General features: G+C 42.9%; 1 protein-coding gene across 1 annotated transcript; it reads right to left on the reverse strand.

Moving 5' to 3' along the window:
• Positions 1-7,985: 7,985 nt before the first annotated feature.
• Positions 7,986-10,355, reverse strand: LOC135978264 (uncharacterized). Its single transcript, XM_065579261.1, has 2 exons — positions 9,456-10,355; positions 7,986-8,461 (listed from the first exon to the last, which is right to left on the reverse strand). The coding sequence occupies exons 1-2, from the start codon at positions 10,030-10,032 to the stop codon at positions 7,986-7,988; spliced, it is 1,053 nt and encodes a 350-aa protein (XP_065435333.1). The 5' UTR covers positions 10,033-10,355.
• Positions 10,356-22,692: the final 12,337 nt, after the last annotated feature.

Below are 22,692 nucleotides of genomic sequence, written 5' to 3' on the forward strand. Positions count from 1 at the left end.
CATGTGATTATCAGGCTCTTGAAGATAGAGAACTTCATGCAGAAAAAGATATTTCTCCCACAATCCCCTCCCATTCGTCCTCCTCCCTAAAATCTCATGCACTAGATTTCTCCCCCATTCTCCACCCCTCCCCCTAGGAAAGGTGAATCGATTCGAACAGGACTGTTGCTTGTGCAGGAACAAAAAAAATGAACTAAGAATATTGCCGGTATAGAATTCCGTGCACTTGGATTTTGATTCACATTAAACTATTCAACTATATTTTCCAGAGCTGTACTGCACATGGACTACATATACATTACATAGCATGTTTAACCGTAAAAATCAGTTTAAATGAGTCACTTAATGGCAATTTCTACAGTATTGCTATAATCAATAGCTATGGAACAGCCCAAAGAACAGAGGCTCAGCTTTGTGGCTAACGGCACCTTTGACCCCACTGCTCAGATCCTTCTGCAGGGCACCCACTTAAGGGTTTGGGCTTCTAGCCATCACTTCTTGGGAGGAGAGGCACATCTTTCTGTGTCCTATTCTTGGGTTTTTAAGACCGCACAGCTCCCTGCCTTCTGCTGTGATACCCCCAGCAAGCCAGTCTGCTCAAAGGTCAGTGCCTGCACTGTTTCCTCTCCAAGAGCTACATATTGTATATTGCCACAGTAACACGTTACTACAAACTCTTTCTAAGGAAGGATATTTGTTCTCAGGGTAAAAGCACTACAGAGAAGTTCCTATTATGCAGGTTAAAAGATGACCAGAAGTCACCCATCAGTTTTATGGGGCCCTACTAGAATGAAACCTTTCCAGACCTTCTGGCTAGGTGTCCCTTGGACAGGAGATAATATCCATTTGCTGGGTCAGAAATAAGGCCCTGGATCAGTATAAAATACAGTGTTTTTAAATCAGAAGCTTTTTCTATGTTTTTCTAGTCTTCCTCAAGACCAAAACTGTGGATAATTTTCAGATAGAAATGGAAGTTTCAGTCACTTGGTATCTTTAAACCTAGCATGGCAAGAAAATGTGATATCAGATAATTCTGCAATGGATTGAGAAAGTGATCCCATAATTCCTTCCCCATCTCTAATTCTACTAATACATAACAGTGCCATTATTTGAACTGGGACAGCAAATACTTTTGGAATTGGGCAGGGAAATTTGGAATTACTCCTGTCATGAAAAAACAAACACCATGCAGGTAGATTGATTCTTTCCTTTCAGCCTCAGTTAGGATTGGAAGCAGGGGACTCTGCTCTGGCAGTTTGGGAGAAAACACCTCCCAAAACACTTTCAAGTTTAACAACAATTTAATGGCACGTTTTAAGTTACCACAGGGACTAAGATAAATGCTGTATTTAATTGGTGCCATAAAGACTGTGTAACAGGAGGCTGTCATTAACATCAATATCACTTTTTGAATGGATTACAGCTATGAAAATGTATCAATACTGATAAACTTCATGGTTTTCATAAAAGTGCAACTAATCTGATATAAATATTAATTATAAAATATTGATCCCTGCTGCCGTCATGTTAGACCCAGAAGAGTTAAATTATCTGAAACTGTGTAGGCATAGCTAATTCTGCCAATTACAAGATATCTAGTCTGTTCAACATATTGAACATTATCCACACACACAGCCCTGTTTTCAAGGGAACAGTTAACAGCTCTCAGGTTATTAATTCAAAATGAAAGTGTATTTTCAAACTAATTTTTTGTTTTATTCATAGAGACTGCAGATGTGGAACTGCAAGTTCTTGGGGGACAGACTATCTTTTTGTTCTGTTTGTGGAAACCCCTGGTACAGTACAGTCTTGGTCCATTACTGGGGCTCCTAGGTAACACAATAATACAAATTAGATACTGTGGAGGATTAACTTATTAGTATTCTGGACTTCCTTTAGATCCTGGAGAAGCCAGAAGTGTTTCTTGGAGGTAGGGTTGCCAGGTGTGTCCCATTTTCAACCAAACGCTCAGTTGAAAAGTGACCCTCCCCAGCCCGGTGAAAATGAGTGAGTGGGATGGGGCCTTGGAGAAGGGGCAGGGCAAGGGTGCTCGGTTTTGTTCTGTCAGAAGGTTGTCAACCATGGTTGGAGGATCATATGGGTTGGTCTTGGACTACTGCTAGTTTATAGCCTGATGCATTCCCAAAGAGTCTTCAGTAATGCATTTTTGCCACCATGAGGCCAAGAGGAAAACCTGAAAAATATTAATAAGTTTATATTTTGTTGCTTTGACTTTGTGGTTTGCTTTTTGTTAGTAGCTTCTAGCTTCTATTGGGCTGAGGTGGCTAAGGTAGCATATTATTTTGGTGGCTAAAATAAAAACATCTTAAAGATCTAGCATAGGAAGGTGGAGGGAACAGGTTATCTGAAAACAAAGATGGGTGAAAGCATAAGCCTGAAAGGCTGACCATTAGGTGAAGCAGTTCAGGTCTCAAAAAGCAACTAAATTGGCTCCTTGGAATGTATAATCATGATTCGAAATGCCATTGCCCAAGCTTATGTCCGGTGAGGTGACAAACTCCTATGAAGACCTAAATTAAAAAAAAATGCTATTTTTGATCCAAAAAGAACCCTGGCATTAAAGCAGAGACTACCATCCATTGTTGACACTACAGCTGAAGCATTCCAGGGATCCTAATACATCAATGTTCAACAGGGATTGGGGGCAGGGTGAGCTGATCTTCTGGTATGCAGATACTGTGCCCATTTCTCCCCTCTCACACATGGAGGGAGAGTTATGAAAGAGAACAGAGAGTTTATTAGCTTTCAGGCTGCAATAGCAGCAGTTCTGCCTACCAAGAAGGAGCTTCCGAGTACAACTCAGCTGCTCAGGTGTGCTAGGACCAAACATTAGACCTTAGGCACTTCAAAATAATAGTAACAGTAAAGAAGAATGAAAACTTCCAGGAAGACAGTGGTTTGGTTTAGATTTTAAAAACTTCTCTTTGCAATCCTAGACTGGGATTCTTAAAGGAGCCCAAGGGAGTTGGGTACCCGAGTCCCATGGACTTTCAATCCCAGCCATAATGGCTAGAATTTTTATTTTCCATTCTTCTCCCAGCCCTAAAGTTTACATTTTTCTTCCTTAGCTTTATTTCATCACTCTCAGAACTGCCATCTAAGAAAATAAGTAATTCTCAATCTACACTTGCAGTTTTACTTTGAAGGGATGTATAGATTATGATACTGGTCATGGTTCTAGATCATGTAAATTAGATTTGGACTTGATGAGAAGCAGACACATTGATTATCCTTACTGATGCTTAAAATTACCGATGGGTAAAATTCAGGAAGCTGTAGGCCAGACTCTGATCTTCAGTTACACTTGAGTTAACCCAGAATAAATTAATTTACTTCACTGGTGTCAGTACTCTATTGTAAGTAGGCTTGGAATATAGTTTGGGTTCAGTTTGGATAAACATTCAGAAGTGTAGATGTTTATTCAAAACTTTATTGAAAAAACTGACTGTCCTGCATTAGTGAAATTAGACTGGAATTTTGTGAGCAAGAGGCCCTAGTGCTTTTTGTAGTACTTCCTGCTTATATTTGGAAACATCCCAAACAGTCTTTCATGCTAAAACTAAATATTGAGTCAAGAGACAATGTGAAAATTCTTTCCTGAACTTTTTTACAATCTCAGAAGAGGTTTAACTCCTAGAAAAGGATGAAGTGTTGTTTTTTTGGGGGGGGGGGGGGGGCGGGCGCGGAGGAGGTATTTATTTCACTTAAATTGATTCACCCATCAATAGTTAAAATTTAGTCTTTACTTACTGGGTCATAAGGTTAAATTCTGCAATGGATGTCATGTGCTGTAAGTAGGTTGTTTTTTAAATGAATTTGGCTGTATTCCTGTTCATTGAAACACCGAACTCAAATAATGAAATAATCAGACTATAAGCTAAGAAAGAAGCTCTCCCCTCCCCCCAATATTGTATTTAGTTCTTGTGTGTCATTTTCAGCCAGAACATAGAGTAACAGATAGACAGTTATGACCCTTTCTACCCTTTCCCTAGCAGAGTTTAGATTTAAGACTGCTTGGGCCAAATATGTTCAGATAAACTGTAGTTAATTCCATATGAACAACAAATCTGCACCACACACTGTGTGGTGCAGAATAGATGATAAAAAAATCTTTCATGATGCAACACTGGACACAAGACTCACACCACTGATTCTTCAACCCTTGCTCACATAGGTAGTCCCATAGGCTTCAGTGAAACTACTTATATGAATAAACGCTATTGACAATGAGTGTAGTATCAGGGCCTAAATATGAAAAAGCAAGGATTAACAACGGATACAACATTTCAGTTAAAAAAGTATCAATTCCTGTTTTAAGTATTATTTTTGAAACCGCATACAATACTCTGGAAGTGAAGGAACAGTTAGGAATACCTCGCCAAATGGTTTCACAGTGAAAAAGTTAGAAAGTAGGAACAGAATCTCTCCCATTGGTGGAAAGGAATCTGTAGAATTCTTGATCATTGTTTCAAGTTTTAGCTTATAACTACAGCCCTCAAATTGGGGGAAGAGGATGGGCATGGGGCAGGAGGAAAAAAGCTTTTCACGTGGCATATAAAAAAAATCTCCCCACAGAGGAAAGACTAAGACCTGAACAGAATGTACTGAGAGCACAACTGCAAGCTTTCCCTTAAATATGTCCAGGACAGACAAATATAGGGCCCAAACTAACTCATTAAAGCCAACAAAAAGATTCAGATTTATTACAGTTGGTGATGTCAGGTCCACACTCTATTTCACATTGGCCCTGGACAATTGCATTTTGAAAGTTAACCTGGAACATTAGAGAGATCCATATCTTAGCCAGCTAAGTTGAGAACTTCGCTACACACACACACCCCTCATGTGGATTTTGATATAAATAAGCTTATGAATAAGATTTGTATCCACATATAGGCAGTATCTTACCTATAGACCAGGGATCGGCAACCTTTGGCACGCAGCTCGCCAGGGTAAGCCCCCTGGTGGGCTGGGCCAGTTTGTTTACCTGCCGCGTCCGCAGATTCAGCCAATTGTGGCCCCCATTGGCCTGTAGCGGCGAAGTGCGTGCCAAAGGTTGCCGATCCCTGCCATAGACCATAGTTACCTGAATTCTTGAGCAATACTCATGTTATTGAATGATATAGCCATTGGCAGGATAACATCTCTGATGTAGTGATTTTTATGTTATTTATTCTTCGGTCTCCACTTTTGCATCACTCAATTTTTAGTTAATGAAAACTCAGCTGCCTGCTTTTATAACAAGACCAATACTTGTATACTCATTCTAGTGTGCTACATCTAAACAGGCTTTCATTTCAGAGTCACAAAAGACCACCATACTTGTCTTATTTTTCCTTCACCATAAGTTTTCCCACATCCTCCTGACAAAAAAACCTCATTGAACAAAACCAAATATACACCACCATAAGCATGGTTTACTGCACTCTGAGGGTCAAATCATGCAAAGACTTCTGAGAAAAATATTACAAAATAGCACATAGCAAATAAGAGAACAAAAACCCTTTAGTAATTCTAGAGCAGTGGTTTTCAACCTGAGGTTCACAGACTAAGTCTAAGGCCTTGTCTACACTACGAGAGTAGTTCGATTTTACTTGCATCGAATTTTTGTAATCGATATTGCAAAATCGAACGTTTGTGTCCACACTAAGGACAGTAATTCGACTTTGTGCGTCCACACTAATGGTGAAAGCGTCGACATTCGAAGCGGTGCACTGTGGTCAGCTATCCCACAGTTCCCGCAGTCCCCTCTGCCCATTGGAATTCTGGGTGTAGCCGGCAATGCCTTCTGGGTAACAAAATGTGTCGAGGGTGCTTTTGGGTAACTGTCGTCATCCGTCCATCACTCCTGCCCTCCCTCCCTGAAAGCGCCATCGGGAAATCATTTCGCGCACTTTTCCAGTCATTGACAGCGCGGACGCCACAGCACTGCGAGCATGGAGCACGCTGCGACCATCGCTGCAGTTGTGGCCGCTCTCAACGCCTCGCAGCTTATCATACAGGTTTCCCTGAGGCAGAAAAGTCAGGCGAGGAGGCTACGGCACCGCGGTGATGTCCTGAAGTCTGAGAGTAGCACGGACCTGTCAGAAAGCAGGGGACCCAGCGCCGAGGACATCGCGGTGGCAATGGGTCATGTTGATGCCGTGGAACGGCGATTCTGGGCACGGGAAACAAGCACTGAGTGGTGGGACCGCATAGTGCTGCAGGTCTGGGATGAATCCCAGTGGCTGCGAAACTTTCGCATGCGGAAGGGAACTTTCCTTGAACTTTGTGAGTTGCTGTCCCCTGCCCTGAAGCGCAGTGACACCCGGTTGCGAGCTGCACTGAGTGTACAGAAGCGAGTGGCCATAGCCCTCTGGAAGCTTGCAACGCCAGACAGCTACCGGTCAGTCGCGAACCAGTTTGGGGTGGGCAAATCTACCGTGGGGGTTGTTGTGATGCAAGTAGCCAAGGCAATCATTGATGTACTGCTGCCAAAGGTAGTGACCCTGGGAAACGTGGAGGCGATCATAGATGGCTTCGCAGCGATGGGATTCCCAAACTGCGGCGGGGCCATAGATGGAACTCACATCCCTATCCTGGCACCGGACCACCAGGCCACCCAGTACATTAACCGAAAGGGCTACTTTTCCATGGTGCTGCAAGCACTGGTGGACCACAGGGGACGTTTTACCAACATCTACGTGGGATGGCCGGGCAAGGTTCATGACGCTCGTGTTTTCAGGAACTCTGGTCTGTTTAGACGGCTGCAACAAGGTATTTACTTCCCGGACCACAAAATAACTGTTGGGGATGTGGAGATGCCTATAGTCATCCTCAGGGACCCAGCCTACCCGCTAATGCCCTGGCTCATGAAGCCCTATACTGGCGCCCTGGACACTGAAAAAGAACTCTTCAACTACCGGCTGAGCAAGTGCAGAATGGTGGTGGAGTGTGCTTTTGGCCGTCTCAAGGGGAGATGGAGAAGCTTACTGACTCGCTGTGATCTCAGCGAAACCAATATCCCCATTGTTATAGAAGCTTGCTGTGTGCTCCACAATCTCTGTGAGAGCAAGGGGGAGACCTTTATGGCGGGGTGGGAGGTTGAGGAAAATAGCCTGGCTGCTGATTACTCACAGCCAGACAGCCGGGCGATTAGAAGAGACCAGCGGGAAGCGCTGTGCATCCGGGAGGCTTTGAAAGCAAAGTTCCTCAGTGAGCAGGGTAACCTGTGACTTTAAAGTTTGTGTACTGAGAAGCTAAACCTGCCCCCGTTTCTTTACCCAGGTAATGTTGACTATCCTATCCAGTTACATACCCCCTTCACCCCCCTTCCAACACACGTTGCGAAATAAAAATAGTTCAACTTTGTTAAAGCACACCGTTTACTTTAATACTGTTTTCGTGGGAATTTTTTAAAACTGGGACGCAGACTGTGGTGCGGAGCGGGTGTAGTGTAGTGACGCGAATGCAGCTTCTAAACTCAAGGATTGACAGGCTCCGCTGCGGTGGGATGGTTGTTTCAACGGAGCCTGTCACCCCTCCTGATCGGGACTGTGTGTATGGGGGGGTCTATGTGACTTTGTGGCAGGGGGAGGACGGTTACAGATCCCCTGCTGTGTGGCTCTGTGATCCTGCCTAAGGACCGCCGCTTAAGATCTGTAACTGCCCTCCCCTGCCACAAAGTCACAGAGCAACCCACCCTCCACCACATAACATGAAAACAACCTCCCAGACTAACCAGGGTAACTAGTCACTGCATCACTGCACTGTGTATGTGCCCTGCTGCTGTGCCTGCCCCCGACTATGTACCCTGCCAAAGGTGACTGTCCTGTCCAATTACCAACCCCCTTTCCCATCCTCCTCCAAAAGAACATGATTGAAACAGTAGTTTACAGAAACATATTTTTTATCATCAACTACACATGGCATTGGGAGGTGAAACTTGGACGGGGGCTTGTGTCAGGCGGGAAGGAAAGAACTGTTCAAATTTTGGGAAATGAGAGCCTTCTGCTACTAGAGCTCTCTGCAGGGGTGGAGTGAGACTTAGCAGGGACTCTGCCGCCTCTCCTTCTTTGCGCTTTGGGTGAGGTGGGTATGGGACTTGGTGGCAGGGGAGGGCGGTTAGAGATGGACTGCAGCGGGGCTCTGTCCTCCTGCCTCCGTTCCTGCAGAACATCCACAAGGCGCCGGAGCGTGTCCGTTTGCTCCCTCAGTAGTCCAAGCAGCGTTTGAGTCGCCTGCTGGTCTTCCTGCCGCCACCTCTCCTCCCGATCCATGTTGGCTTGGTGCATTCGGGTCAAGTTCTCCCGCCACTGGGTCTGCTGTGCTGCCTGGGCTTGGGAACAGGCCGTAAGCTCAGAGAACATGTCCTCCCTTGTCCTCCTCTTCCTACGCCTAATCCGTGCTAGCCTCTGGGAGTGTGATTCCAGGCTAGGTTGTGAGACAGTCGCAGATGGGGCTGTGGAAATGGGAAAAAGGGAGTGAATTCCTCAGAAAGAAAAATGTAGTTGTGAACAAAGAACATAGTCTTTCTCTGTGAACAAGACCATGCACAGCACCTATCACATGCGCACTCAGCACAAGGTCGAATTTTCGGCCTTCGCATTCAGTGCCTGGGGTCTTGCACAGCACATTTGAGAAGCGGGGCAGCACAACGGAATTTCTGTTGCAGGCAGACATGGTAAGCCGTACACTTGTGGCAGTTTAAAACTTTTAGATTACCACTGCCCTCATTTCACATTTAAAGCTATGTCAGTTCCTGCAGCCAGCAATCCGGCAAGCGGGAACTCTGCCCCTGTCCCACCCCCTCGCGGCTGTCCCCGGGAACGATCCTTTTCGGCTGCCCCTCTCCCGCCTCCACCGCGTGGCTAAAAACCAGCGGTTACAGTTCTGTCAAGGAACGGGAAAGCAGTCCCAACACTAACATTCCCCTACCTAATTAAAAGCAGGTCACCATGGGCGACATCACCCTGATGAGGATCTCTGAGAGCGACAGACAGAGAATGCTCCGGGAAAGCCTCCAAAGACCAGGGCCGTATGCCGCCCTGCTATGCAGAGCAATGATTCCCGAGTACGTGATAGTCTCGTGGCGCGGCAACGTCTCGTACTTCGGAGGACCCAATAAGGCCGCTCTCCCCAGGAACCTCATGGAACGGCTTTCAAGTTACCTCCAGGAGAGCTTCGTGGAGATATCCCAGGAGGACTACTGCTCTATCCCTGGACATATAGACCGCATTTTACTGTAGCTGCAGTAGCAGGGAATAAACAGTAGAGCGGCTTGTGCAGGACAATCACTGAAAACCGGACATTGCTAGATTTTTTTTCAAAACTTGCACTGCCCATGACTAAACCGTTAAGCGCATAGGGCACACTAATCATGAACAACCCATTCTTTAAATTGTTAATATTCCTGTTTTGTTAAAAATAAATGTTTAGATGTTTACAACACTTACTGGCTGATCCTTCACCAGATTCTGTGTCCGGGGTAACGGCTGGGGACGCTTCGTAGGGGATCTCTGTAAGGGTGATGAAGAGATCCTGGCTGTCGGGGAAATCAGCGTTGTGAGCGCTGCCGACTGCCTCGCCTTCCTCATCTCCTTCCTCATCTTCCACGTCCCCTAACATGTCCGAGGAACCGGCCGTGGACACTACCCCATCCTCAGAGTCCACGGTCACTGGTGGGGTAGTGGTGGCGGCCGCACCGAGGATGGAATGCAGTGCCTCATAGAAACGGGATGTCTGGGGATGGGATCCGGAGCGTCCGTTTGCCTCTTTGGTCTTCTGGTAGCCTTGTCTCAGCTCCTTGATTTTCACGCGGCACTGCGTTGCATCCCGGCTGTATCCTCTCTCTGCCATGTCTTTAGAGATCTTCTCGTAGATCTTTGCATTCCGTCTTTTGGATCGCAGCTCGGAAAGCACGGACTCATCGCCCCACACAGCGATGAGATCCAAGACTTCCCGATCAGTCCATGCTGGGGCCCTCTTTCTATTCACAGACTGCACGGCCATCACTGCTGGAGAGCTCTGCATCGTTGCCAGTGCTGCTGTGCTCGCCACGATGTCCAGACAGGAAATGAGATTCAAACTGGCCAGACAGGAAAAGGAATTCCAATTCAAATTTTCCCGGGGCTTTTCCTGTGTGGCTGGTCAGAGCATCCGAGCTCGCACTGCTGTCCAGAGCGTCAACAGAGTGGTGCACTGTGGGATAGCTCCCGGAGCTATTAGCGTCCATTTCCATCCACACCTAGCCTAATTCGACATGGCCATGTCGAATTTGGCGCCACTCCCCTCGTCGGGGAGGAGTACAGAAGTCGAATTAAAGAGACCTCTATGTCGAACTAAATAGCATCGCAGTGTGGACAGGTACAGGGTTAATTCGATGTAACGGCGCTAACTTCGACATAAACGCCTAGTGTAGACCAGGCCTAAGATTTCCAAAGGGATCTATGCATCCATTTGACATTTTTTAGGGGCCCACAAATGGAAGGGAAAAAAAAGATTGAAGTCTGTAAAACAGTGGTTTTCAGTGTTAAGACACTATAAAGAAACCTAAAGAAAAAGTTAAAGACAAAATAATAAGATCTCACAGAAATGATATTAAGGAATATACTTAATTAACAAATTATGGGATTTATTCCCCTCTGGTGCCTCTCTACACTAGTGTAACTCCATTGAGACCAGTTAACATCGCCTGGTTTAAACTAGTATAAGAAAAACAACCAGGATTATATATTAGCACAAAGAAGGACTTCAGTTGGACAGTTGAAGATGAAGATGCATCATGCAAGGTCTTGACAGTCTGAAAGCAAGTAGTTAAGGAAAAGCTCTCCTTTCCACTTTCACATTGCCTACAACACTGTCATTAATACACTCCATGAAGCATTTACTTCCCTCACTGTGGAAATAAAATTGTAACTTTTCCCACCAGCTACCTTAAAAGTTCATATTTCATCATTATAACAACTGTGGCATCTGTTTATATCTTAATAGGACTGCAGTAGTCATATACAAGGATTTAGCAGAGTTAAATTGGAAATCTCAAAAGCAAAACAAAGAATTGTTCCAAAACTGTTTTGTAAACAGAGGGTAAAAGGCCATATATCAATACAGAAAACACACTTGTTCAAAGAGTATGAGCCATTAAACACAAATGAAACACAGAAGACTGTTATACATATATCAGAGACCACTAAATACAATACATATGTTGTGTTAAGTTTGTAACTCAAAGTCACTCTCTTGGTAGCATGCGTGACCACAAGCCTAGCCCAATTACTCACAGCTACACTTGATTCACTGGTGCACTGCAAATCGTTTGTGCTACTCTGCTGGTTCAAAGCAGCTGCAAAATCATGTTCACAGGTTTATACAGGTTTTACAACTGCTTTGTATAACGAGAGTGGTGCAAGGCAGCTGATAGATATACCACTGAATCTGGTCCTTTTACAAAGAAAAGAATTGGTGCCTCAGGCACCAATTAAGACAATATGCTTTGGGTCTTTAGTTTGTTAATTTCGTGCTTCCAAGTTGAGAAACATGGCACCCAATTTTGTAGCTGTAGGTCTCAGCACCTCCAATAATCAGGCACCCAGATCCACAAAGGAATTCAGGTGCCTGAACCCTAGATTTAGGTATTTTGTATAAATACTTAAATAGTCATGGGGAGGGAGGAGAGAGAGACAGAGACTGACTAATGCCTAGTGCTTACAGAACCTACCTGGGAGGTGGAAGACCCAGGGTCCAGTACCCTTGCTCCAATGATTCATTTATACATAGTGCAACAGTTTTAACAGGAGAGACAAAGGAAGCCCTATATCAGAATATTCCATAACTCAGTGGTAAGGGCACTCAGAGGTGGGAGACCCTGGTCAAATCTCATTTTCCCTCCTCTGCCTGAGTAAGGGAAAAATTGAACCTAGGTCTCCCACATCCCAGGTGAATATCCTACCTGCTGGCTCAAATTATAAAGGGAGTCACCACCACCTCCTTCTCTGTTTTTCCACAGGAATGACTTGGGCACCTAAGCTGCCTGACTCCAGGAGAGGGGTTCCCGGTTGTGATCACAATTCACTAACAGTATCAGGCCCTATAGTTGGGCCAGATTCTCAGCTAGTGTAAATCTACCTAGATCCATTGAGGTCACCAGCTGAGGATCTAACCACAGGTCCTGAGTATACTATGCTAAGTGGGCCCGATCCTGTTCTTACCCTAGTGTAAATTAGGAGCAAGTCCACCAAAGTCAGTGGCATCATACAGATATAAAAATAGATGGTATCGCAGGATCAAGACCACTGTGTTTTGTACTATATCCATTTTATTTCGATCATTGACCACTTTTCCTGGTATCCAGTTACATTTACTAGTCATAGCAGGTCTGCACCTCCCTTCCAGGCTTTCCATAACAGAGTTCTGCTCATGTCAACTATTATTCATGTTGTTGTCATCAACTCAGTCATGTTTGAGGCTTGAAATCCATTTTTACTGTGGGCAATTGCTTGAAAGAACACCCTTGGTTGCCTCACACATTCAAACTCAAAAGATCATTGTAGCTGGTTATGACTGGCCTGATAATGACTGAGAATTAATCTACCACCTTTCAAATGCAGTAGGCTCTACACACTAGCTTTGACTGAAAAATCTTCTGTGATTTCTGTTGGTTCATTTAAGATTCTCAGAAGAGTGCAGAGAAAAAAGCTTCCTTTCAGCAGCTTCTTATTTTGGAGATACATTACCTCTTAGGAGTGAACTTGGCAGCTGCATCTAATGTAAAAAGATTGAATTTAACTATTGCACAGAGAGCTGCTGAAGTCTTTGAAGCTTTCTAGTCCATGTTGGATCAGGAATGCGTCCAACCATGAAAAATTGAGCTGTAGAGAGCTGGTAATTGTTAGACAGGACTTTCGCTTTTTTCAGGCTAGAATGTGCTTGGGTGAGTGTTTATAAAGGGCATACCTGTAGGATTCTGAATTTAATAAGTGAGTTAAGTGTATTCCCAGGAAAAAACAGTGCTACTTCCTCTTAATACATTTCTTCTTTGCTAACTTTGCAATAGAGCTATACAGTACCAGAAAAAATGATTTTAGGGCCACCTTTTAAAGGGCCACTTTGTTAAATGTGCCTTAAGGGTCTTCTACAATTTGAGTAGGCTAAATATAATTTAGAAAAAAAAGTTGGAAGTTAAATAAGGATACATTGACACCCTAAATATTCGCTCAATCCTGCTCTCCCCCCCCCCCCCCCCCGTTCATATCCCTAAAATCCAAAAGAGAATTAAATGCTATGATAGCAAGGAATATAACTAGTTATTACAAGGTAGGCCTGAGTCTTTCCTATAACAGCTTAAATCAGCTGAGAATCAATCACCTGGTACACGTGAACAGAACACTTTCTGATTAATAGATTAAGTTCTCCATGACAACATATAAAAATGCTGAACGTTATGTGAAAGTCATTGTACAACATGATACTTACAGCTTCCTCGCATACTGACCACTATGCTTCATATTAAGGATTTCACTATACTATCTGTATAGCTAACCTGTTTTCCCTAGCTCTCCTCTTTTCTTTATTATGAAAACTGCCAATGACACTACAGTGCTAATTTGTTTAATGAGTGTTACATTATTGAGGTTTGTCTGAAAAAGAAAATAGTGTTTAGTGCTGCAGTCTAATTTTCAGAAGCTATTTGGAAAGTGCTTAAAAGTCAACAATACTCCAGCCTGAACCTGACATCTTAGCAACTGGGAAGCTGTTCAAGCATATAAAGCCATTGCTAAGGTCTTAGCCATGTAACTGGGTAAAAGAACAAGCAGTTTAACCCAGTTATTGTCCATGCTTTCCTTCATTGTTTTCATAGCACATGCTTTCCTTTAGATAGAGGCATACATTCTTATTGTACTCGGGAAACGTGCAGTGTAAGGTAGGGTTAAAAGGGATCAGGGAACGCCAACACATTTTAATCACCCCTTGTGAATGGTCTGAATCCTTTTCCTGCTCAGACACTCTGGATTAGTGCCTCAACCCATGCCTCTTGTAGGAGGTTCTTTTATTGGCAGTATTACTACAAAGCTCAGCTTAAGGCTACATTTACACTACAGGCACTGTAGATGCACAACCTTGTAGTGTCAACATAGCCTTCTGTGATGGAAGGAAGTTTTCCAAATCACTGTAGGAACACCACCTCCAAGTGATGGGAGTGCTCTTCAGTCAGCCTCATATCTATAACAAGGTTTAGACTCGTCTAGCAATGGTGCTGAAGTGCATGTGGATTTTTCACACACCTCCGAGAACCATAACTATGTTGACCTAAATTTTAAATATAGACCAGGCCTAAGATTTCTCTCTGCAACCACTGCCCTCCAAGATCATCCTAGAATTTCCTCTCTGCTCCAGCCTCTTATTCCCCCTGTCCAGAGAGTCACTCCACTACCCTTATATCCAGCATGGATTAAGAAACCTCACCTGCTACTGTGGCTCACCAGGAATCAGTGAGCATTCCCTTGTAGGGTTCCAACTCCTGCTAACAAGGTGGGCTGACAAAAGAATCCTGTCCTGTTGTATACCTTCTGTCCCAGAGAAATATTCCCCCCCTTCCCTTTATTGTTATTTCAACTGAAAATACTACAGCATAAAGCTTAGCCTAATTTTTCCTCCTCATCATAGGGTTACTCTAAGGTTTCTTTGAAAGCACATCCACCTTTCATGGGTGGAGTTTACAAGCAAAAGAAAAGCTGACAGAGGCTATATGAAGAACAGAAAGAAAAATAAAGTTATGACTGAGGCCAGAAGTAGATGAATGAATAAGCACCTCAATGAATTATAAAATTTACATAAGTACCGTTTGTGTGAAAACCTCTTGTCTGTATTCTTAAGTATCATCTTGACTATGTTTTCACATCCTTGATTAAAAGTACCACCAACACAGACTGAGGTGTTTGGGCTTGTGGGGGGTGGAGGTAGGAAGTCTCCTACCATTAACACTCAGAATAAAGGACTGATAAAGGAAATAGTAAAAGTCAAAAAGTTATGGAGTTACAGTGAGGGTGATACTACTGGCTCCCTTAATGGAAACAAAATTGATTATTGTTGGTCTACTTTAAAGTGGTGGGCAGTGATAAGAACAAAGGCTGTTCTGTAGAGACAGAGTCCAATCACATTTCAAATCCAATCTTGAAATGCTGGTTAGGCCCAAAATGTCAACCTGTTTAGACATCAAAATGTACCTTCCTTAGAGGATGGCTTCTTTATATAGTGCAAGAAAACCCCCAGATATTGTTTATTTTATTTACCTCTCCCTTACTTTAGGCTTATCACCAATCAAATGACTTCAAATTTACTACTTCTGATTTAGGAAGTTATTCACCAGAGTACTTAAACATGGCTAACTTTAAGCAGGGGTCAAATGAGCAAAGGAAAGCAGTGGTTCTTGTCCAAGCTCTGTCCTTGAGATTCACTAAAATGAGCCCTCACTCATAGTAGATTGTGCACAGATTTGTGATGTCATGCCCTCCCTCCCCCGCCCCCCGCACACTTATTGAGTGAAGGCATTAATATTGACATCTTAAGTCATCATTGGACATTGAGTTTAGACCACAACAGGATGAGTGGGACAGATCACAGCTATCAGATGTTTTGTTCCAGTCTCTGCAACTTCACATGATAGAGCTCTCTCCATCAACCACATTGAACAAAACTTCAGTGTGAACCTAGTCATAAAAGCTAGAGATTTACTTCTCCAGAATCTGAGCTTTCATTTTTTAAGACCAGATAGTAGCTTTAGAGAGGTGCTAGTACAACATATGGGCATGTGCCAACTGTTTCCTGAGTCAATGGGTTTACTTTTAGTGTACTTAAAGTTGATCACCTGCTCAAGTGCTTTGCTGGACTAGGGCCTTACACCAATATAAGCAAAAGGATAGTCAGTCCATTCATATTTTAAAATCTGGCTGGGCCCTTTAAAAGTGTCAGGATTAGAAAATAATGGCCTATCCACTGGAGCAAGATTTCCTGTGCTGCCAATTCTAGTACCTTCTCCCCCCCTTCTGCCCCCCCCCCCCAACCAAAACTAAATAAAATGCTTCACATACCTTTGCTGGGACCAAAAAAAAAAGTTACTTTTCACCCTCTTACAGTATATGTACTTCTAAAACATTCAACTTTTGTTGGATAATGTGAAGTGCAATTTACCAGACCATGAAAATAAGGTAATTATGATGTGCATATACAAGGTTTTTTCCTCCTTAAATGGGAATTAGTTCAGTCTGAAATGCAAACATTAGATATTTCCACGTATAAAGTGCCAACCTCCCCCATTAACAATGCTTTGCATGTTCCCTCCCCCAAAAATAAACCCCTGTAAACAATTGAAACAGCTTGAAATACATATTATATAAAAACCTGGTTGCATGCCAATTAACAAGATAAATCATCATCATTAGACAGTGACTGATTAAACCAAAAAGCATAACATTTCTAAAACGTAATTGTTTTCAATTTCTCCAAGTCAGGAGAAGTCAGCAGAGATGGTTTTCTAGTGGAAACAGTTCAGTACCCCAGAGATTGGTTTTAATTAAGTGCTTATTTAATGTGTTTTTTTTCTGGGAAAGAAAATAGCGCAAAAGCATAAATATTTGGGTTTTAAATTATTTGTGTGTCTTTCTCCTGCGGCAGAAGAGGTTTTTCTTGACATTTTTGGGGCTAGTGGTGCTGGAACTAGGGTACTGCCACACCTACTGGCTTGACGTAGTAATAACACCAAATACATGGTTCCCATCATCAGCCCCCCCCCCAAACTACAAAAATTGTTCCAGCACCCCTTTTGGGGGGCATTGAGATGGACACAGTCCTATCCGCTGGGCCTGACTGTCAGAGGTTCTTAGCACTGGAAGCTCCCATTGACTCATTACTTCTGGAAAAAAAAGAAGTCAAACCCATATATACAAAGGCACACTCTGTATGTAATAAGGCCTATTCACAGCCATTCTCTTTGTCAGATAAGAACTAGTTTAGTAGTGAAGTGCCGGAGGTGAAACTGAGGACACTTACCCTAGAAAGTCCTTAGCTGACTGATTGTTGCTATACTCTATAACCCTGTCACAGACATCTCCTCAATAATAGAATCCATCTGTGACAAGGCAGCTCCTAAGAGGGTTATTGAAATAGTTTATTGCGCCTTCCACTCTTAATTTTAAAAGCTGTTCAGGGTAGAGTGGAAACACCCAGATTCCTCTTATGTAAGATTTCACTGCAGCGCGGTTTCAAGGGCAGATTAAAAAGCTGCTCTATGTATATTTTCATTTTCCCTTTTAACTCCTTGTAGCAGGTCACCAAGGCAGGATGAAACACAGATGAGGTTATACTATTGCCTCCATGCAAAAAGTGAGAAAATAAAATCAAAGTTTACCTTCTTTGGTAAATGTAGAGCATTCTTATCCCCAATCCAATAGCAAATTCCAAAGCAATAGCACTAGGGCTTTATGAGGGATAGCTCGGTGGTTTGAGCATTAGCCTGCTAAACGCAGGGTTGTGAGCTCAACCCTTGAGGGGGCCATTTAGGGATCTGGGGCAAAAATCTATCAGGGACAGTACTTGGTCCTGCTGTGAAGGTCCCTTCCAGTTCTGTGAGATAGGTATATCACCATATTAAAAAAAAGGAGTCATTCACCCCTAGTGCATTATCTCATGGCTAGGCATAGTGAAATAGCTTCTGTCTCACCCCATGTCAACAGTTGATCCAAGCCTACAGCAGTTTGCGCTTTTCTCATGACTCAGCTGTCCAGTTCAGAGACTGACAAACAATCTAACAACTATGCCAGGCCTTCAACCTCACCCTAGGCCATCTCAATAATCCTCACCATGTTGTATCAAAAGGGCCCTTATATCCTGTTTCCTAGTGGCAGGTAAGGGACTCTAAACCCTCCTTATCCCCTGGGTTCTAGCCCAGGAATCCTCTACTGTGCAGCTAAGATCTGCTTACTCAGATTAAAGTGATGCTTCTCTGGGCTGCTCCCTACCTTCACCTCCCAGCCCTTTCCCAGAAAAAAACTCATTCCACTGTTTTGTACCTGGAAGTTTCAATTCCTTGAGCTGCTTTCTGCCAGTTTGCAGCTGCTACAGAGTCCACTGTAGCTTCCCTGGCCATCTCCTTATGCTCTCACCACAGCTGTTGATGGTTTGCCAATTAGCCACAGCTGAGGAGGTAGCTACTGTCTCTTAATCTCTTAGTGGTTGTGGCAGGATGGGGGTTTTAACACTTTATCACACCGCCACTATACCAAAATGAAGGGGCACTTTCAGAGTGATCTTAATGTAATGTTTTGCACTGAAAATTGACTGTAAATATGCCAAAGTGACTATTAAAAAGGAATCATGATGAAGCTCAACGTTTTTCTCACCTTGATTTCTTTAGCAAATGTGTCTTCAGTTTATAAATCAACATTTCGCCCTAATTGGCAGCCATGCAAACACATTCTGGGACCTGAATGCCAAGCTAGGTTTGTTGCTACTTACAATCCTCATCCACAACAGTTTCTACGAGCTACATTTTGTCCTGAGTTACACCTGTGAAATATCAGTTAATTTTCACCAAGAATACTTAGTATTAAAAAATGCTTTTCACCTTCAAAGTGCTTTATCAATATTAATCTTCACTACACATCTGTGAGATAGGTGATAAGTATTAACAACATCCCATATAATGAAGGAGGAAACTGGGTCAATGAAGCTTAGTGACTTGCTAGAAGTCATGCAAAAAAGACAGTGTTAGAGCTTGAAGTAGAACCCAGGTAGTCTGAAGCTCAGGGCCCTCTAATCACTAGGAAGGATTGCCTTATGATACCTAAGAGTAGGTCTACAGACCATGAATGAAGGTGTGAGTGCAGTACAGGTATACCTATGCTATCTTTAATTTAGTGAGCACAGGTAACAATAGTAATGAAGAGGTGGCAGTATGAGCTTCAGCACAGGCTAGCTGTCCTAGTAGAAACATACCAGGGATCCTGGGTACATACGCAGGTTGCTAGGGCCTGCTGAAGTCCATGCTACCACACCTTCATTTGTGGTGTAGATGTACTCTTAGTCAAGAATTTTCAAACTTGAATTAATTGAGACATGCAAGTTACAGCTAGAAAAAAAGAATCAAAATATATGTTCCCTGTATATACATGCAGGTGTGTTCCTCATTCTCACTGTCTTAAATTCCTTTCCCGTAGTTCCATTCAGGGGGTGTTTGCTGGACAAACCTCCAGTGACACTTGATATGGAAAGACATTCAATTATGGCAGAATTTGCATCTCTAGTGCAGCTTTGTTGGCTATTTCAGGCTGAACAGTGTTTATGAGAATAAAGCTCATAATAGAAACTGAGGCAATTAACTCTGTTTTCCATTCCATCATGCATTTAAGCTTTATTTTAGGCTGGTTGTAAAAAGGTGGAGGGCTAACAAGGTGAGACTTACAGTAGTGGTCATTAAAATGTCAACATTTGACACCAGTTACTGTGCTGCAGTATCTGAGATTACCAGTTTTCCTCTGTACTTAGAAGAGGAGGTAGCTGTAATCACTGTGTGATTAGCTTTTTAACATCTTGTAATGTAAGTGTCATATGACAAACTGCAGTGATGAAAATATGTAGGAGCCTGTGGTGTGATATAATGAGCTGAAGGGACACCTGCCCTCTCCTATCAGCAACATGTTAAGTCATGTTATGTGTCACTAGGTCTGATCCCCCAGTAAGACACACTAAGAGATACAGCCAGAAAAAAACACAACATAAGGAAAAGTATGAAACCACCTTCCTCTCAAACACACATCTTTATCAACCTGTTTATTCATCTTTTATTTCTTCTCCTTCTTTCTGCATCCCAGCTCTCTTCTCTTCTTCCTCCTTTTAAATTGTGGGGACCATCTGTTTGTAAACAGCCAACATTATTTCAAGCTGCATTAAGAAGGCCGGATTCTGAACTGGTGGAAGGCAGCTTAGCTCAGTTTGACGGAGCTTTGTCAATTTGCTCAAATTAGAGATCTGGCTTACACACTAGTACTCTGCCATTACTTCTTGAAAGAATTGTGGGAAAGTATTTTACCAGCTAACTTTTATAGCACATTAGAGCTGAAACATGACAAAATATAGCTGCTATAGTGTTTTTAAAAGTCTCAGTAGCATTATACTAAAGCATTTAAACATTAAATGTAGTGCTGCTGCATGCAACTATAAAAGTGAAACTGTACTGTATAGACATGGCAGCTCAGCATGATGAATGCACTTGGAGAATAGTTTTACTTATTCAGATTCCTTCCCCCTTCTTTAAAATGTATTCATTTAAGATAAGCCACATGACTAAAACTGAAAAAAATGCAGATTGTCTAGACCCCAGTGAGGGGCCTGATAGCCCTCTCGCATATGAAAAGTGATGGAAAGTAATTTTTAAATGGAAAATCCTGTACGGAATACATCCTGGAAACCACCCCCTGTAATAGTCAGCTCATTTACCTTCCCTAGAGACAGGTGTGCCACTGGGCCTCAGTTTCCCCTCTGGTCCAAAGCCTGCCTCTTCTGTTAGGATGGTGTGTGATTTGATTTAGCCTTCTAGCTAATTTAGGAAGACTCCACCCCTTCCAACTAGAAGAAAAAAAAGCAACAGAGAGTCTAAAATAAACACATACATACACACACACCCTCTTGTGGTTCTTATTAATAGACATACATACAGCTCCTATCCTTTCTCAGATTTCTTCCTTCAGAAGAAAATCAAGCTGTATCCATTCTCAGCCACAAGTCTCTCCCAGCTTTTTCGTGGACGTACTCAGACAAAGCTCCACTTACAGCTTTCTTTGCTTTCTCTTGCTGACTAGCAGAAGCTCTTTTATTTCCCTGGCCTTTTTTCCAGAATGCATTGCTGCCTAGTCTACGATTCTCAGGGTCTTCTAGGAACTACACCTTATCTTGATCGATGTTGGACTGGGTCATGTGTGGATGGTAGGCTTCCTTAAAGATTCTATGCTCCCTGCATTGTAGCCACCAACATCCTGTCAGATGGTGCAGTTTCTCCCTGTGGAAAAGCTGTACCCAGTCCTTCAATATCAGCTGCAGGTCAGGATCATCTGTGTTAAGGTCTTAGTACTCCTGCTCCACCTGTCCCCTCATTCCACTGAAGTCCTGCTACCAGGGACTCCCTCTCACATAGCAGCCTCCTGGGCAGGGGGCGGGTCACTGAAAAGTTAATACTTCTAAGGACTGTATTATTTTTTTCTGGATACCTTCAGTGTGTCCAGAGAAAGGACAATAGGCATCTTCTATTCCCAACTGTGGGTGAGTCATTCCTCACACTGGTACTGCCTCTGCTTATGTTGACTTCAGAGATCACTGCGAGTCCTCTACTTGGTCCCTAATAGTGGACTGGTGTAGTAATAGTGCTGGAGAAGCCCCTTTGCGTGAGGAGTAAGGAAGATCCACAGGTGGATGTAGAGGGCACAATCTGGGCCTTGATTTCTAATTCTATTAATACCTGTTTTTTCTGTCCTTGGGTTGTGTTTTTTCTTCTTGTATTTCCTCCTACAGTGTCTTACATGGAGCCTGATTGTTACCCCATTACAGTACTGAACACCCAGCACCAGATGTATAGATATATCTCATTTTGGAAGTGACCTTTTTGGTTATTTATTCAATGTCTTTGCTTCATTGTTTTGGGATATGTGAAGTATATTATACGTCTGATATTGTAAGCATCAGCTTTCTGAGAGTTATGCTTGTAAAGTTTAATAAATGAGATCCCTTTCCTAGTGGGGGGTTTGTCACACTGCTTGATTATACCCTGGTATAAAAGTTTCTGAAAACATGCTGTGAGAACAAAATTTACTTACATTCTGAAAGACAGTTGTGTTTTCTTATTACTCTAAAATGTCACTGGAGTTCTTACAGGCTCAACCCAGGCATTTCACCGAGAATCTCTTCCAGGGCTGGGAGGAAAAAATCCTTTTCCACCCAAGGTTACGGAGGGCTATTCTGTGGCTACTAGCCCAGCCTCAAGGTTGGAATAGCCTCCATACTGCATGTTCTCTAGCAATCCATCATCTGTCTGTGGGTGGTGGCTTAAAGAATGGGTGAATGTAACTCTGCCACTCTCCCAGCCCACTCTTGCCCCGCCTCAAATTTCTACTGTGTGGAGATGCAATGATCTGGAATCCATTGCTACCTAAGGGCATGACCCAAAGTCAATTGGAGTTAATGAAAACATTCTCAATGACTTCAATGGGTATTGGCTTAGACCTTAAAGGTTTATGCATCTCTTGACCAGATTCCAGAAATCCTAAATACCCTTTTGCAGACGAGCTGCACTGGTTTTGCCAAAGGAAGATTTGGAGGTAAGATATGTCCCATAATGAAAAACAAATTTTGAATAGCTCCTTTTTCTTTCTTTCTTTTTATGAGGGTCATGGGTAATTTTAAAACTTAATAAATGTCAAGTGCTTTCTTATGCTTACTTTGTGAAACACTGAACTCCTAAATTATACATTACTTTATTTCGTATCTATTTACATGGTAATTGGCATTGTATAATGCATGAAATATCATTTTACTGAACTGAAATCTAATTTTCAATATTGCCCTGACATATATTTTATTACTGAAGCAATTTTAAATTGCCCTTTGTGTATTTATTCAATAGCTATTTTCACAGAGGTAATCTGAGAT

Source organism: Chrysemys picta, chromosome 1 (genome assembly GCF_011386835.1).
Source record: "Chrysemys picta bellii isolate R12L10 chromosome 1, ASM1138683v2, whole genome shotgun sequence".
NCBI classification, from domain to species: Eukaryota; Metazoa; Chordata; order Testudines; family Emydidae; genus Chrysemys; species Chrysemys picta.

Excerpts from the sequence above, each read along its gene's own strand:
- LOC135978264 (XM_065579261.1), bottom strand. The coding sequence starts at position 10,032 with ATGCAGAGCTCTCCAGCAGTGATGGCCGTGCAGTCTGTGAATAGAAAG. Across the intron at positions 8,462-9,455 it reads ATCTGGTGAAGGATCAGCCA|CCCCATCTGCGACTGTCTCA; the intron begins GTAAGTGTTGTA and ends CCATTTCCACAG.